The 17417-nt window shown below is 60.2% G+C and overlaps 1 protein-coding gene across 1 annotated transcript; it reads left to right on the top strand.

Annotated features, from left to right (window-relative positions):
• Positions 1 to 4880: 4880 nt before the first annotated feature.
• LOC103346051 (CMRF35-like molecule 8) lies at positions 4881 to 16066 on the top strand. Its single transcript, XM_070060358.1, has 7 exons — positions 4881 to 5050; positions 6388 to 6717; positions 7256 to 7400; positions 9445 to 9539; positions 13344 to 13381; positions 13758 to 13865; positions 15083 to 16066. Exons 1-7 carry the CDS (start codon positions 4903 to 4905, stop codon positions 15227 to 15229), a joined length of 1011 nt encoding a protein of 336 aa, XP_069916459.1. The 5' UTR covers positions 4881 to 4902; the 3' UTR covers positions 15230 to 16066.
• The last annotated feature ends 1351 nt before the right edge of the window (positions 16067 to 17417 follow it).

The raw sequence follows: 17417 nt of genomic DNA, 5'->3' as shown, positions 1-17417 counted from the left end.
GTGCTGGAATGAGGTGGCGGGGCACCAGGTAAGATCGGGCTGGACACACTGGGTCCAGGCCAGGCACAGGCAGCAGGTCCTGCCTTCGGCTGTGTTGCTACAGCCCCTCCCTGCTCCCACACACACAGCTCCTCAGCCCCTTGGAGACACCCAGTCCCTCCGTGGGGGTTTGGCCCCCTGGGGTGCCTGGCTCCTTTGCAGAATTCGCTCTGCGTCACTGCCACTCTCCCCAGCTGCAGGTTCAGCCAAGCAGGGGCTGAAAGTGAAACAAGATTGCTGGACCCAGTGTGGACAGGCTGCTTCCTTGTCACCTTTCCTAAAGAGCGCAATGTGAACAGCACCAGTGCATAGCGTTTCTGCTGTGTCCCGTATCAAGAAGAGTCTGGGGGCCAGCGCTGTGGCGGAGCGGGTAAAGCCGCCACCTGCAGTGCCGGCATCCCATATGGGTGCCGGTTCAAGACCCAGCTGCTCCTCTTCTGATCCAGCTCTCTGCTATGGCCTGGGAAGGCAGTGGAGGATGGCCCAAGTCCTTGGGGCCCTGTACCCATGTGGGAGACCTGGAGGAAGCTCCTGGCTCCTGGCTCCTGGCTTCGGATCAGCGCAGCTCCGGCCGTTGCGGCAGGGTCTTGAGCGTCTGTGGATCCAGTTATTTCGAGGGGTCCTGCGACTTTATGAGCAGCTGCAGAGATCAGGAGGGGTCTGAGAGAGGGCGGGGCAGTGGGGGGATGAAGGAGAAAGGTGAAAGGAGTCAGGCTGCCGGCGCTGCGGCTCACTAGGCTAATCCTCCGCCTTGCGGCGCCGGCACACTGGGTTCTAGTCCTGGTCGGGGCGCCGGATTCTGTCCCGGTTGCCCCTCTTCCAGTCCAGCTCTCTGCTGTGGCCCAGGAGTGCAGTGGAGGATGGCCCAAGTCCTTGGGCCCTGCACCTGCATGGGAGACCAGGAGAAGTACCTGGCTCCTGCCATCGGATCAGCACGGTGCGCCGGCCACGGCGGCCATTGGAGGGTGAACCAACGGCAAAGGAAGACCTTTTTCTCTGTCTCTCTCTCTCACTGTCCACTCTGCCTGTCAAAAAAAAAAAAAAAAAAAAAAAAAAAAAAAAAAAAAGGAGTCGGGCTGATGGTGGGTAGGGGGCGGCTTTTGCCACAGAGGCACAGTGGGCTTCGTGTTTACTTTTTTTTTTTTTTTTTTTTTTTTTTTGAGATTTAAAAGGATTGATTCGAGGCAAAGACCTCCAGCTGCAGGGGCACGGAGAGGGGGGCTTCCGAGAGAGGAAAGAACCGTGGCACTGGGGTTTTTAAGGACAATTTCAAAGGAAAAAAAACCTTGACAATCAGACTGTCATTCAGTTATGAGGCAGGTGGAGACAAAACCCATCCAAAGACCCGATTTACGATCCTTTATCCTCAGATAGAACACACAGAAACCCAGAAGGTGGGACACTTGTTTTCACAATAAACCGTGAGCTCACACGCAATCACCACTCCCTTGCTGGATTTGGAAACTCCCGAGGAAGGGGACATTTTGTTCTCACTCCTGTTTACTTTTTAAGAAATGTAGCCAGGGGTCGGCGCTGTGGCGTAGCAGGTAAAGCAGCCGCCTGCAGTGCCAGCATCCCATATGGGTGCCGGTTCCAGACCCGGCTGCTCCACTTCCCATCCAGCTCTCTGCTGTGGCCTGGGAAAGCAGTAGAAGATGGTCCAAGTCCTTGGGCCCCTGCACCCACGTGGGAGACCTGAAGGAAGCGCCTGGCTCCTGGCTTTGGATCAGCGCAGCTCTGGCCGTTGTGGCCATTTAGGGAGTGAACAGCGGATGAAAGATCTCTCTCTCTCTCTTTCTCTCTCTCTCTCTGCCTTTCCCTCTCTCTCTCTGTAACTCTGCCTTTCAGATAAATGAATAAATCTTTTTTGCCGATCCGAAGCCAGGAGCCAGGAGCTTCTTCCAGGTCTCCCAGGTAGGGGCAGGGGCCCAAGGACTTGGGCCATCTTTTGTTCTCCCAGGCCACAGCAGAGAGCTGGATTGGAAGAGGAGCAGCCAGGACTGGACTAGAACTGGCGCCCATATGGGATGCTGGTGCTTCAGGCCAGGGCGTTAACCCACTGTGCCACAGCGCCGGCCCCAAATGAAGAAATCTTTAAAAAAATTTTTTAGCCAGGGAGTGGGCATTTGATGTGGCAGTTAAGATGGTGGTTGGGTCTCTGCTAATGCACCTGAGAAAGCAGTGGGAGATGACCCAAGTGCCTGGGCTCCTGCACCACGTGGGAGACCCGGATGGAGCTGGCTCCAGGCTTTGGCCTGACCCAGCCCCAGCTAAGCAGCCTCTTGGGGAGTGAACCAGCAGATGGAAGCTCGCTCTCTCTCTCTCTCTCTCTCTCTGCCTTTCAAATAAATAGGTAATTCTCTTTTGTTTTTTAAAGATGCTGCTTCAAGCTCTGGGGTCGGAGTCCTGGTTCCGCTCCCAGCTCCAGCTGCCTGCTAACGCACACCCTGGGGCGGGCGGTCAACGTCAGTGAAATGGCACTGGCTGCCTAAGCCCAGCCTGGCTTCCTAGAAGTCAGGTGACCCAGGGGCCCCATCGCAAGTGCCAGCTCCACCCCCACCCTAAGGGATTTGCCCTCCCACTTCCTCGCCTGGGCAAAGCCGTGTCAGACCTGCTCTCCAGGGCAGGCGGCCGTTATTTCTGTGCGCGGGGAGGGGGAGGCAGCCTGTCGGGTTTCCCCCACTCGACAGTAAACCTTTTCGCTTACCCCGGTGTTTGGTGTGTTTTGTGGCGGCCTTTCCTTGCAGTGATGGCTCAGGCAGGTGGGTCGCCGCCACCCACGCGGGAGCCCTGGGCAGTTTCTCAACCTCCTCCTCCGGCCTTGGGCCCCGCCGTGGTCATGTGGGCGTTTGGGGAGTGAACCAGCAGATGGGAAATCTCCCTCTCTGCATTTCAAATAAGTAAATAAATAACAATGCAAAAATATAGCTACACCTTAACGTAACATTTATCCGCTTAAGTGTGTATTTCAATCATTTTTAATAAATTCACAGAGATTTGCAGCTATTACCAGAACTCAACTTTAGAATATTTTCTCAAACTTTCTTTTGATGGTATGTCCCAGTGAGTTTATCCTTAAAGACACGGAATCAGGTGTTGTGGTGAAGCCGCTGTGGTGCCGGCATCCCATATGAGTGCTGGTTCGAGTCCCGGCTGCTCCACTTCTGATCCAGCTCCCTGCCGATGCGCCTGGGAAAGCAGCGGAAGATGGCCAAGTCTCTGGGCTCCTGCCACCCATGTGGGAGACACAGATGGCGTCCCAGGCGCCTGGTCCTGCCTTGGCCACTGTGGCCATCTGGGGAGTGAACCAGCAAATGAAGATCTCTCTCTGCCTTTCAAAAACAACAACAAAAAACAAACCAGGATCTCATTTGAGCCCTGTTATCAGCAACACCTATTTTGTGGGTCTGGGAGCTGTCTGGTTTTGCTGGCAGGCGTTCGTGTGTATGTGTGTGTGTGTGTGTGCGCGCGCACCGGACGTCGAAAGCCCCGAGTTACTGGGTGCTCGGTTCCACAGGTGCTGCTGCGGCGTCTCTTCCTTCTGGAACATAGTAAGAGGCTCAGGGAGTGGAGCCCAGGACGCGCTGGGACTCAGGAAACCAGAGGAAGGGGAGGAGGCGGAACTGTGCCTCGTCCAGGCAATCCGCTCGCTCGGCCTGCGCTGCGCTCACCGGCTGCCTGCGAGCGGGACCCTTCTTCCACAGCTGGCCCTGGCCTGGCTCCGGCTTTGCCTCCCGCACCGTTAGAATCACATATTCTCCAGCTTCGGGAAGTGTCTGTGGGGAGAGGGGGGTGGTGGGGTGCAGATGGCTGGGGCAGGGGCTGGTGGGGGAGGGGGCGTCTACCTTCCCCAGTTTGTCCCTTGGTGGTGAGGGGGCAGACACTCATGCGCTCCAGCTCAGGGTCACCCACGCCCCTCCAGCCAATCCTGCGGTGAATCGAGGAGAGGAATCAGAGCTGGGAGGCAGCGTGGGCAGTGGCAGCGTGTCGGGGCGGTGGGAGTGGGCTCCCTGGCCACAGCGGAGCCCCCTGAGGGTCCCCATGGGTGCCCTGATCCCAGTGACTGTGACGAGGGAAAGTGGCGAGGCCCTTGGTCCAGGTGGAGCCCGGAGCAAGCCGACAGGTGGGTGGTCCCCTCTTCCACCCCCCACCCCCGCCCCGCTGAGTTTCTCAGGTCTCTGCCCATCAGGCCCAGGCTCCCATGAAGGGAACAGGGCCTACGTGGCGCAGGGGCCCTGTGATGCAGAAGCTGGGGACGGCTCAGGCCAGGACCCCAGGGTCTGCAGCTTCCCCTCCATCTGTCTTGACCACGGCACACTTGGGACCAAGGAGGCCAGCGTGCCGCAGCCAGCGTGACCGCTGGGGTGCACTGGGACCCGGATTCGCCAAGCTGCCTCGGTCCTGGAGGGTGGCCTGGGCTGGGGGAGCGTCTCCAGAGATCGGAGGGTGAGGCGTGGGCAGTGCCCGGGAGGCCCGCAGACCCACAGGCCAGCAGCTGGCATCCCTCGGGCCCCTGGGGAAGAAAGCAGCCCCTCCCAGTCCTCAGGGTGCGCTGCCCCCCACCCCGGCCTGCTTCTCACTCAGGCTCGGGTCTGTTGGCCTTGGGGACCTGGGAGGTGCGCATGAAGCAGGTGCTCACTCCGCGGGGGGTGGGCCCCAGGTTTGCAGCAGGAGCTCACCCAGGACCCACTGCGGGGAGCACCGTGCTGCAGGCACAGCCCCTGGGCCACCCGGCAGCCACACCCACGGGGCTCAGAATCCCCAGGGGTCTCAGTCGGCTGCCGGCCACGATGCACCCTCGGCTTCCTCCATTTTCTGCTCAGCCCTGGTTCAAGACCGAAAAGAAGTTGAACAAGGAAGCTGATGGCTCAAAGAAAAGCGGAAGTGGGGCCACAGCCTGCAGTCGTGCAGGAGCCCGGTACGGCTGCGGGAGCCGCCTGTGTGGGAGGAATGACCCCGCGGGGCCGGGCCATGGGGCTGCCGTCAGCTCTGCTGCTTCTCTGGGTCCCAGGTGAGGACTCTCTGCCTGGGGGGCGTCTACGGGGGGTGGGGGGGGAGGGAGGGTGCAAGAGCTGGGGGAGCAGGCTGTCACACGGGGCACCCAAGCCTGGGATCTGTGCTGGACGTAGAATGGGGCATGCTGTGACGGACAGACAGAAAGACCCCAGCCCTGGGGGGAGAAGGGTGAGGGTCTCTCCGTCCTCGGCACCCATCTGCCTTTGGATGAGCCACAGAGGGGCACAGAGGAGGGGTACGTGCGAGGATTTGTGGCGGGTGAGTGTCAGAAGGAAGGGGACCAGTGTCAGAGGCAGGAAGTTCCAGAGGGCGGAGGATGGCCACACGGAGCACACCTGTGGGCGCCAGGTGGCCTCACTGGATTGCGGGTGTAGACGGAGGGTGGGGACGGGGGTGGTGGAGCTGGCGTCGGGCTCGGAGACCGGAGACTCAGCCAGGAAAACTCAAGGGCTGAGCCGGAGCCGGGAGGAACCTCCTGGGGTTGGCCAGTGGCAGCTCACCTCCACGGGACCTCCAAGGAGGGGAGCTGGGAGCTCCTAGAGGAGAGAGGGCGGGGGAGCGGGGAGGGAGGGGACTTGGTCTGCAAGGAACCGCGGGGCTTCGGCTTCCCGTGCCAGGGCGAGGTTTGGCCTCCATCTGGTTAGGCTGTCTTGGGGTAGTTTGTCTTTTGGGCCACTTTTCTTAGAAATCGTGTGCTTCCTCTATTATGAAGACGCTGGCTGTCCGTGGGAGAGCGCTGACTTTCTGTGGGTTCATTAACTCTGCTCGGTGGCACCTTACGCCCTGGCTTTGTATCTGTTTGGGAAAATGGCAGATGCAAACCTTGGAAATAAAATATGAGCTTCCTGGGAGAGTGAGATTGCAAGGCCTGTGCCCGTGAGGGTAGGGCCGGGGTGGGGGTGGGGTGGGCACGGGAGGCCCTCGGAGACCTCTGGGAGCCACAGGCTGCAAGTGTGCCTGGTGCTCCTGTCAATCGCTCGGATGCCCCGTGTCTGCCCTGCTTGGGGCCCAGCAGGGTGGGGCTGGGTGCAGCTGCCCGGGATGCTCAGGGCTGGGGTGGCCGTCCCCAGAGCCGGTGGCCTGGGGGTGACGTCTTCTGGTGCTGTAAGTGTGGGAGCAGGAGGCCCCTGGTGGGAAGACGGGGTTGGAGGAAGGGACCCCACTGTGATCAAAGTTGGGGTGGCCGAGTGCAGGCAAAGGTGTCGAAGCTGCGAGTCGGCTGACCAGACGGAGGTGCAGGAAGGAGTTGGGGGCCCAGGGCTGGGGCCTGAGGAGGTGACCCCGGGGCACCCAGCCCCAACCCACCTGGCGACTCGGGCTTGTGTCTTCCAGGCTGTTTCTGTCTGAGCGGCCCCAGCACTGTGAGTGGCACCGAGGGAGGATCCCTGAGCGTACAGTGCCGGTACGAGGAAGAACACAGGATGCGGGCCAAATTCTGGTGCCGTCACCGGTGTTTGCCAGGACGGGAGATCGTGAAGACAAAACCGCCAGAGCTAGAAGCCCGGAGCGGCCGAGTGTCCATCAGGGACCATCCTGCAAACCTCACCTTCACCGTGACCTTGGAGAACCTCAGCAGCAAGGACGCGGGCACATACCAGTGTGGGATGGATGTGCCACAGGGGTGGGACATCTTCTTCCTGGTGACGGTGTGCGTGTCCCCAGGTGAGTCCCCTCGCCCCAGCACCAGGGCTGCCCTGCCGAAGGCACCTGGAACAGGAATCAGATCAGAGACTTGGAGCAAACTGTGGGGTGGGGGTGGCGTGGGGCCGAGGAGGGACAGGGCCAGGGAGGCCGCAGCTGCCATCTCGGACAGCACAGTTACACCGAAGGTGCCTGCGAATCAGCCCGGAAGCCCAGAGCTGTGTGGGGCGGGGGCAAGGTGCTGTGTGCAGGAGCGGCTGAAGCAGGTGACGAGTCAGACAGGCTGTGGAACAGACGGCTCCGGCAGCGTGTGGCTGCAGCCAGAGGGGACAAGGCGGGGCGCGGGGAGGTGACTGGGGACTTGATGACAGCTCCTGCCCCCGCCCCCACCCCAGCGGCTCAGGACGGCTCACCAGGTGCAGCAGGATCCTGGGAAGCCCCCCCGCCCCGGGGGTCCCCATCTGGCTCCCTTCCCGAGAGAGCACTGTGTGTGAAATCAAACCCTGCAGTGGGCGGGTCACAGGAGGGACCCCGGTCTGATTTGTGGTTTTGCCACCAGCACCGACGACGTCACCAACACCTGCAGGTGTCACTGCAGCCAAGACTGTGACCACCACAGCGCAGGTTTCAGCTGTGTCGTCCACCACGCTGGCCCCTGTCACAACAAGCAGCCAGGAGGACTCCCAGTGGGGCCCCGGCCCCGGGTAAGGCTCCTGGCCCCGACCCACGACCGCCTCCTTCCTCCCGTGGCCGGCTTAGGCTCCAGCTCTTCGGCCATGGGGTCCAACTGGGGTGAGAGTCGTAGCCCTGTGCTGGGGGCCTTGGGCGCCCTTTGCTCCGGGCTCAGGTTAGGAACTGAAGTCTGTCCTCTCCTGGCCTGTGGAGGCCACACTGGACACCCTCGGGGGGTGGGGGACGTCCCCCAGCCTGTGCTTTCCCCTTTGCCCCTCACTGCCATCCACACCATCATTGTGCCCATTTTTCAGATGCGTAGACCAAGGCACAGACAGGTTCAGGTTCAGCATAGCTCCGAGTAGCAAGGTCACCCAAAGTCTGGAGTTCTGCTCTCTGAATAGTGGTTCTTAGCATCTCCTGGGGTCACCAACCCCACAGAGAATCTGGTGGCATCTGGAGACCCACTCCCCAGGAAAACACGTGCAGACATGAACTGTGTTCAGGCTCCAGAGGTTCCCCATTCTTTTTTTTTTTTTTTTTTTTTTTGACAGGCAGAGCGGACCGTGAGAGAGACAGAGAGAAAGGTCTTTCTTTTGCCATTGGTTCACCCTCCAATGGCCAGCACAGCCGGCGCACCATGCCTATCTGAAGGTAGAAGCCAGGTGCTTCTCCTGGTCTCCCATTGGGTACAGGGCCCAAGCACTTGGGCCCTCATCCTCCACTGCACTCCCTGGCCACAGCAGAGAGCTGGCCTGGAAGAGGGGCAACTGGGACAGAATCCGGCACCCCAACGGGGACTAGAACCCGGTGTGCCAGCGCCGCAGGCAGAGGATTAGCCTAGTGAGCCGTGGCGCTGGCCGAGGTTCCCCATTCTGACACCTGCTTGGCACTGCCGTGAGTTCTGGCACCGCCCACTGGGGAGTGCCGGAGACCCCACCGTTTAAGGGCTCCGACCTTCCTAAGACCCCACTTAGGGACCCCCAGGCCACTGCACACTTGATCCATTAGCTACAAATTTGGGGGTTCCTGTGACCCCTTTGAGTTAATTAATTCCCTGGATTCAGAGGTCTGGAAAATGGAATTAAAATATAAGTTCATTTTGACACAAAAAATTTAAATGCATGCATAGTTTTTTCACAATGCACATTTTCTGTGAACTTTGAAAAAACAAACTCACTTTTTAATTCAATTTTTCCTTGAGGCTTTAAAAAGATTTGTTTATTTATTTATTTGAAAGGCAGAGTGACAGATCAGAGAGAGAGGGAGAGACACAGAGGAATCTTCCATCCGCTGGTGCACTCTCCAAATGCCCACGTCAGCCAGGGCTGGGCCGGGCCGGAGCCAGGAGCTGGGAACTCCATCCAGGTCTCTCGTATGAGTGGCAGCTAAGACTCAAACAGGCGCTCCGGCGTGGGATGGGGGTCCCAGGTCGTGGTTTAACCTGCTGCACCAGAATGCCTGCCCCCGTGTGAACTGTATGGTTTTACAGTTTTTCTGCACCAAGATAAACTTACCTTTTCGTTTTATTTTCCATGAACTTTTTGTAGTGAGTCCATACATTTATATTTGCTTGTGTAGCAATAAAATGTCTCTGGAAGATTCTAAAGTACACCTCCTATGGGGGGGGTTGATTGTAGAAAGGAGATCATACCAACTATTTTTTTAATTATTTGCTATTTATTTGAGAGAGAGAGAGAGAGAGAGAGAGAGATGAGCAGGGTGCTCTTACTCCTGTCTGTTGGTTGACTTCCTCATTCCCTAAATGCATGCAAAAGCTGGGGCTGCGCCAGGGCCAGAGCCAGGAGCCAGGAACTCAATCCAGGTGTCCCATGTAAGTGGCAGGGACCCGACTACTTGAGCCATCGCCTGCTGTCTTCCAAGGTGTGCGCTGGCAGGAAGCTGGAGCCAGGAGTCGGAGCTGGGAGCTGAACCCAGGGACTCCGATGTGGGGCACAGGCACTAGGCTAAAAGACTGCCCCCCATGTTGTTTTTGAACTTTGACCTTGTTTGTTTAAGAGGTGGAGGAAGGTGAGCTGCCTTCTCCCCCTCCCCCACCCCGTGCTGTCCCTCCAGGCTCCCCGTGACGCTCTCCTTGTTAGCGCTGTTGCTGCTTCTCTTGGCGGGCACCTCGCTGCTGGCCTGGAGGATACTTCGGAGACCCGTCAAAGGTGAGTTCGCTCCCGCGCCCTCTGACCAACGGGCATCGGCCGCAGGCCCTCAGAGAACACGTCCCAGCTGACCCTAGAGGGCGGGTGCCCTGGCTCAGCCTGGGGGGTGGAGCACCCGAGAGGGGACGCACCTGCTGCAGGCCTGGAGGCGGCTGCCCCAGGAAGCAGTGCCCTCCGTGTTCCAAGCTTGCAGGACAGTCAAGGCCCTCCGCGGTCTGGCCCTGCCCGCCTCTCTCACCCCATCCTTGCACCTGGAAGGCACCTTCCAGCAACTTCTTGGCAACAGTGGCAAACTCGGTCTTTCCTTCTGGGTTTGCCCTGGTGTGTGGTGTGCCCGCTCCCCCGTGCTGCCTCTCTCTCTGGCTTGCTGCCCTCCTGCATGTCCCTCTGCCCCTCAGCTGTGGTGGCCTGTCCTTGTCACTGCCTGCCTTCCCACTGTCATGGGTGTTTGCTGATTCCTGTATTATTATGTAATATCTCTAGCCACAGCGAATACACCCCCCCACCACACAAGCTCCAGGCATCTTGTCACTTAGTCACCTCCCTCTGAGCAGAGAGAGCACACGCAGTGCACACGGCACCGTATCGGGAGTCAGGAAGTCAGTTCCGTGCTCAGTGAACATCCGATGGGCAAATTAAATGCGTGAAAGAAGGGAGGGGTGAGTGGGGGTGGGGCAGCAGGAGCCTGCACTCACCTGCAGAGGGGCGGCTTGCTGGCCCAGGTCCAGAGGGAGCCTTAGAAGTCTCCTCCTCCTTCTTCTTCTTCTTCTTCTTCTTCTTTTTTTTTTTTTAAGATTTATTTATTTATTTGAAGGGCAGAGTTACAGAGAGGCAGAGGCAGAGAGAGAGAGGGAGAGAGAGGTCTCCTGTCCACTGGTTCACTCCCCCAGATGGCCGCAATGGCTGGAGCTGCGCCGATCTGAAGCCAGGAGCTTCCTCCGGGTCTCCCACATGGGTGCAGGGGCACAAGGAGTTGGGCCATCTTCTACTGCTTTCCCAGGCCATAGCAGAGAGCTGGGTCGAAAGTGGAGCAGCCAGGGCTTGAACCAGCGCCCATATGGGATCCTGGTGGGCAACGCAGGCTGTGGCTTTCCCCACGGCACCACAGCGCCGGCCCCTCCTCCCTGTTGGAAAAACTCAGGATTCTGTGGGTGCAGGAGCTCCAGGGAATACGCTCACAGGGAAGTCTTCAGGGTGGCTCTGGGGTGCAGGTGGGGCTGGAGGTTCTGCTGTGTGGCCGCAGGGCGCGGGGAGCCACTGCCCCCCATCCCTAATGCAGCCCCTCCCCCGTGGGGCTCAGCCTCAGCCCCTGGGGGCCCAGGCTTGGAGGGGGAGGCAGGGGTGAAGCCCAGCCTGTCTGAGCACAGCCCTCAGAAAGAAGCCCCCTTCCTCCACCCCCTCCTCCGTGCCCCGTCATTCTCTGGTTCCCTCCTCCCACATAACCACGCCGGCCACACGCTGGCTTCCCCAGCCCGGGCCTCTGCTCTGAGTCCCAGCAGTCCCCTCGGCTGCCCCTTCACCGAGAAGCTGTCGCTCAGAAAGGGAGATGTGGTCACCGTAGAAAATCTGAAAACCACGCGGAAGTGCCAAGGGGGGCATGGATCCCCGTGGTGACGGGGACTCCCGCCGCCGGAGGACACCAGCCACTACCGTTCGAGCCACTTCCTTCCAGGCTTTCCCCTGCCTGTGTGTGCACAAAAATTTTCTTTCTTTTTTCTTTTAAAGATTTATTTATTTATTTGAAAGTCAGAGTTACAGAGAGAGAGAGGTCTTCCATCCACTGGTTCACTCCCCAAATGGCCACAATGGCCGGAGCTGGGCAGATCTGAAGCCAGGAGCCAGGAGCTTCTTCCAGGTCTCCCACGCAGGCATGGGGACCATCTTCCACCGCTTTCCCAGGCCATAGCAGGGAGCTGGATGAGAAGTGGAGCAGCCAGGACTGGCTCCCATATGGGATGCTGGCACTGCAGGTGGTGGCTTCACCCACTACGCCACAGCGCCGGGACCACAAAAGATTTCTTAAAACATTTGCTTCATACCCTGAGTCTGCTCTAAACCTGGTTCTTTGCACCTGTACCATTTCCCCTGCTCTTTTATTTATTTTAAAAGATTTATTTATTTACTTGAAAAACAGAGTTACAGAAAGGGTGGGGCGCGGGGAGAGAGAGATCTTCCACCTGCTGGTTCACTCCCCAGACGGCTTCAATGGCTGGGGCTGAGCCAGGCTGAAGCGGAGAACTCCATCTGGGTCTCCTAGGTGGGGGCGGGGTCCACGCACGTGGACCACCTTCCGCTGCCTTCCCAGGCGCATCAGCAGGGTGCTGATGCTCAGATATGGGATGTTGGTGTCACTCTCCGCACCACAACCTGGGCCCCTCCCCCGCTCCTGCAGGCTCAGAAGCCGCATGTGCGGGCATGTGAGTGGGGTGTGGGTGGGGTGCGCTTTGTCTGATGGATCCTAAGTGACGTCTCTGTCCCCTGCTCTGTGAGTCCCAGCCCTGCCTCCTGACGCTGTCTGGGACTCCCTTCCCACTGCCCAGCTCCCCCACCCTAGTCCTGACGCCAGCTCATCCCACCCCCCCCCAGCCCACTCACTCCATCCATGCATTATCCGCGCACTTGTCCACGCCTGCCACGTGAAGGCCCTAGGGACACGCTGGGGACCACCGCAGACTGGGCCCCGCCTGCAGCGAGCCGCTCACAAACCTTCTCACAGCCACCTTCCTCCCCAGCATGCGACTTCCATCTCCTCCCCACCTCCCCCTCCTCCCTCCCTCAGAACACCTGTTCCCCGTGGGGAGGGGGACGGTGGCCTGGAGCCCACACGGAGCAGTCGGGAACGGAGCACCCGGCTCCGTTTTGCATCAACTGACAGCTCAGCTCCTGGGCCGTCTGAGGCCTGTGTCTCCCAGCTGTGGGCTCCCAGCTCCCTTTGAGTCTGGGGCTCCCTGAGAGGCAGACAGTCCCTCCAACAGTGTCCAGTGTAGTGCCCGCTTGGACAGAGACCAAGGACGACCAGCTGTGTGCAGAACCCACTGCCACCAGGGCCTGAGTCTCCGGGTTGAAAGGGTCAGGGTGGGGCCGGTGCTGTGGCACAGTGCGCGAGGGGCCACCTGGGACGCTACTTCCCATACGGCGCTGGCTCCTCTTCTGATCCAGCTCCCTGCTAATGCACCTGGGAAAGCAGAGGGAGGTGGACCAAGTGCTTGGGCCCCTGCACCCACGTGGGGGACCCGGATGGAGCTCCTGGCTCCTGGCGTCTGTCTGGCCCAAACCTGGCTGTTGAGGCCACTTGGGGAGTGAACCAGTGGATGGAGTTCTCTCTCTCTCTCTCTCTGTAACTCTACCTTTCAAATAAATGAATCTTTTTAAAAAATGAAAGAAAGGGTCGGGGTACAGAGCACACAGGCAGGACCCCGCTGAGCAACGCTGCTGGCGCTGGAACCCCAGGACTGGCTGAGCCGGAGCTGTGTCGGGTTCTGGCTCAGGGCGGCGCGGCAGACACCCTGGTGGCGTCCAGGTCCCTGTGAGGCCGGGTTCTCTCTCAGGGGGACAAGCTCCCTCTCCTGTTCCCCCGCTGGGGTCTTTCTGTCACTTTCGGGCACCGGGCTTTGGTCGCCCTCCTCCGGCTGAGAGTTTTCTGTTGTCCGTGTGTTCACTCACTTACTCATGTGCTCATTTACTAATTCACTCGCCCAGCAAACCCCCGCTTCACGCCTGGGGGACAGGTGCCCGGGGCTGAGGTCTCCAGGAAAGAGCTTGTCCTGCCCTGGGGCTCAGCCTCCTTCCTCTCCTGTCCCCTAGGTGGCCAGCATTCAGAGCCGCCCCAGAGCACCGGGCAGGTAAGGAAAGGCCCCGGCAGGGGTGCTGGGTGGTGGGGGAGGGGCACAGAGGGTGCTCTGGAGTGGTCAGTCCTTTCAGCCAGGGGAGGTTCCGGGGGCCTCACAGCCATAGCAAGTGCTTTCCCAGAGCAAGAACATGACCTGGAGATCTGCTCGTGGGGTCTGTCCCCTCCCCGACGGGGGAAGCGGAAGGGGGAGGGGTCCTCTCCTCCGATCTGCCCGTAGCAGAACATTGGAGGAGGCGGGGCTGGAGCATGGGGGCTGGGGCACCCAGAATGCAGAGGCAAGGGTGGCGGGAGGTGTGGGCAGAGGAGTGGGGGTGGAGACTGGGGGGCTTGGGGGCCCCACCAAACCCTGCACTTCCTGCTTGCCCCAGGTGGTTGTGCAGAGTGAGCCCTACTATGCAAATCTGGAGCTGCAGCCACAGCGCCTGCGGGAGGAGTCCGCGCCCACCAGGCCAGCAGAGGTGGAATACAGCACCGTGGTAAGTGCCAGAGCCAGAGCTGGACCCTGCACTGAGCAGGGCGTCCCCTGGTGGCTGGAGCAGGCACAGAGGGACATGATCCCTGCCTCCCCAGGGCAGGGCTGTGCAGAGGAGGGGCAGGTGTGTGGTCAGAGCTTGGTGTCATTGCAGCTGCGGGCATGGGGTGGGGATGACAGGGCTACAGAGTGGCCCGAGTCTGCCCCAGGTACTAAGCACCTGCCATGCAGCGCAGACCGAGGTCAAAGTCTGAGATTTCTCTCAGCCTCCATCCCGTCCTGCTGTTCGGTGTGAACTCCGGCCTCCGGGGTTTCGTCCTGGACCTGCTATGTGTGGGTCCCTGCTTAGGCACAGCCGCCTTAAAGTGGGCTAGCACAGCAGGCTGCCGATGAGCCAGCCGTTGGCGGAGACTTTCCAACAGAGTCAGATACCACGCAGTAGGCTGCCCTGGAGACCCCCACGCCCCTACTGCGGCCCCTGGGCCCACTGAGTCCTCAGACGCGCTGACTGGCATGAGGGTGACAGACCGCGCTGTCTAAGGCCTGCTTCGGAGAGGAGCTCAGCTCCCAGGGAGTGTCCCCCAGCACTATCCTCCCCAGGGATGCCGTTCCTGCTCCCTGCAGGGGGTGGGGGACCTGCATCCTGCACCGTTCTGGGTCCTGCGATAGCCACGCCCCGCCCTGCCCGCACCCGCCAGCCATCAGCACCAGTGAGCCGAGCGCCTTGGTTTCCTGCAGCGGGGCCTCTGAGGGGCTGGCATGGTCTCGCTACTTCCCGATGGCTGCGGGCCCTGTGTCTGAGGGCCCCTGTGGACTCCCCTTGCTGTGTATAGCCCAGTCCTGTGCCCGCAGCACCGAGGGGCCGTCAGGGCCGCAGAGCCAATGCAGTCGGGCGCTTCTGGGTCCTTGCTGAGCCCGCACGGCGGCTTCACTGCGAGAGCTCCCGTCAAGAGGGGCACAGAGGGAGCCTGGCCAACTCTGTAGACCTGTGGGGGCCCCCGGACCCCTCCTTGTAGAATGGATGGGGCTGGGTCCCCCCAGACCATCCCAGGGACCCCCAACACAGGCGATCTTTGTGCTGTGCCTTGAGCAGGCTGACAGTACAGCGGGGGGAAGTTGGAGCCTCCACCATGGAGCCCCCGGGGGTACCCCCTTCCCTCCTGAGCCGGGCTCTGTCCTTCCCGCACTCCCCCCCTAAGCCGCGGCGCCCTCTCCTTGCAGGCCGCCCCCAGGGAAGAACCTCACTACTCCTTGGTGATGTTTGACGGACAGCTTGAGGATTCCAGCATCAGCAGGACGCCCGCCCAGATGGGCTCCAAGCAGGAGCCCGAGTACAGCGTGGTTAGGAAGCCCAAGGGCGGCTCCTGAGCAGACCCCGCCCCCCGCAGCCCCCTCCCCACCATGGCGACTGACAGGCACCTGGACTCCCAGGTGACTCCGGGCAGGATGAGCAGGGCTGGGGTTCTGGGGGCCAGCAGGAAGCCCCCGCCGGCCTCTTCCTCCTGACCCCTGCTTCCTTCAGCTCCTCCCCACTGTGGCTCCAGGGGGTGACAGCTCCTGCAGAGCAGCACCCGCAAAGAGTATCGTCACTCGCAGCTCCGTAGACACGGCCGGGGCTGCCGCGCGTGGGGACGCCGGGCAAGGTTGGAAGGAGAACGCAGAGAAAGAGGCTCGTCCGCACACTGCGGGACACGGGGACACCAAAGAGCCACTGCCGTCCCATCTCACACAAGAAAACTGAGGCCCAGAGAGAGAAGGACCTTGCCCATGGTCCCTGAAAGGAGGCCTTTTCCTCCGGACTCCTAGACAGCTTCAGCAGTTCTATTTTAGTAGAAGAGACATAGACAGGGGCCGGCGCTGTGGCGTCGCGGGTAAAGCTGCCGCCTGCAGTGCCGGCATCCCATGTGGGCGCCTGTTCATGTCCCGGCTGCTCCACTTCCGATCCAGCTCCCTGCTAATGCACCTGGGAAAGCAGTGGAAGATGCCCAAGTGCTTGGGACCCTGCACCCATGTGGGAGACCTAGAAGAAGCTCCTGGCTCCCAGCTTCAGCCTGGCCCAGCCCTGGCCATGGGGGCCATCTGGGGAGTGAACCAGTGGTTGGAAGACCTCTCCCTCCCTCCTTCTCTCCCTCTTTCTATAAAACTCTTTCCAAATAAAAATTTTTTTTTAAAAAAGAGGTACAAATAAAGTTTATCTTAATAAGGGAGAAGGGAGAAGTTACTTAAACAACGGCTGCTGTGTGTCTGCAATCATGTATCAAAGCAAGGGGCTGGCGGGGGCCCTGCTGAGCACAGAGGTGCTGGGAGGGCGACCCCGAAGGGGACCCCAACATCAGTGGGAGGTGCTGTCGCAGCTGCTTCCCCACAATGGAAGATGCAGCCGAGGTTTCTCGTTGGATGCAGTGCAGTCGGTGAGCGGGCTGCCCTGCACACGTGGCCACCACCAGCTCCGCCACCATGTTCCACACCCTCGCCGCCGGGCTCGAGATTTCTTTGACCTTCTGTTTGTAGTAAGTAACCACCGGAAGTAGGAGCTGTGTTTCCCGTGAGTCCAGGATCTCTGACCTTGTAAGTTGATTGTGGGCCGGCGCCGCGGCTCACTAGGCTAATTCTCCGCCTTGCGGCGCCGGCACACCGGGTTCTAGTCCTGGTCAGGGCGTCGGATTCTGTCCCGGTTGCCCCTCTTGCAGGCCAGCTCTCTGCTGTGGCCCGGGAGTGCAGTGGAGGATGGCCCAGGTGCTTGGGCCCTGCACCCCATGGGAGACCAGGAGAAGCACCTGGCTCCTGCTATCGGATCAGCGCGGTGCGGCCGCAGCAGCCATTTGGGGGGTGAACCAAAGGAAGGAAGACCTTTCTCTCTCTCTCTCACTGTCTAACTCTGCCTGTCAAAAAATAAAAAAGAATAAAAAAGTCAGTTGTGACTTTGGGGCAGTTTTCTGTGGGATGTGGCCCACTGCTTCCAGAAGGATCTTGGGGGTAGGAGGCAGGGACGCTGCTCTGGATGGCGTCCCCTTCACATTTCTAACGGGCCCGTGTGTGCACCAGCATCAGTCGTCTGGAGACTTTCTCCCTCTTTCTACCAGTGGTCTGAGATGCAAAAGGTAACCGACACACACACACTCACGCACATGCACGCACACAGACACGCATGCACACACATACATGCACACGGACAAGCAGGGAGGCCCAGCGGGGTGTGGTGCTGGGAAGGGCTGGGTGTCAGCCGCAGGGCCCAGGGGTGGAGTTCACAGAGCCCCAGATGCTCTCAGTTCTCCCCAAGGCTTCTGCTGGGCCCCACCCTCTCTGTTCACCCAAGCCCTAGGCAAGCAGAGGGGACCCTTTCCCATGGGAGGAAGTGGGCCAGCTGGGCCCCCACCTAAGAGACAGGGCTGGGTCCCTGAGCAGGGCGCAGGGAGGAGGGAGGGGATTCTGGGTGTGGGCTGACTCATCTCCGGGAAAGTCTGGTTTCCATCCACACAGCCAAACCTAGCTTCTCCCCTCCTAGGCTCGCAGGGCCGCCTCTCCGCCCTCCTGGGGCAGCGAGAGCAATCTCTAA

The sequence above is a fragment of the Oryctolagus cuniculus genome, chromosome 17 (assembly GCF_964237555.1).
Source record: "Oryctolagus cuniculus chromosome 17, mOryCun1.1, whole genome shotgun sequence".
Classification (NCBI taxonomy): domain Eukaryota; kingdom Metazoa; phylum Chordata; class Mammalia; order Lagomorpha; family Leporidae; genus Oryctolagus; species Oryctolagus cuniculus.
Note: the sequence above shows the minus strand (reverse complement) of the source record. Positions and strands in the feature narration are given on the sequence as shown.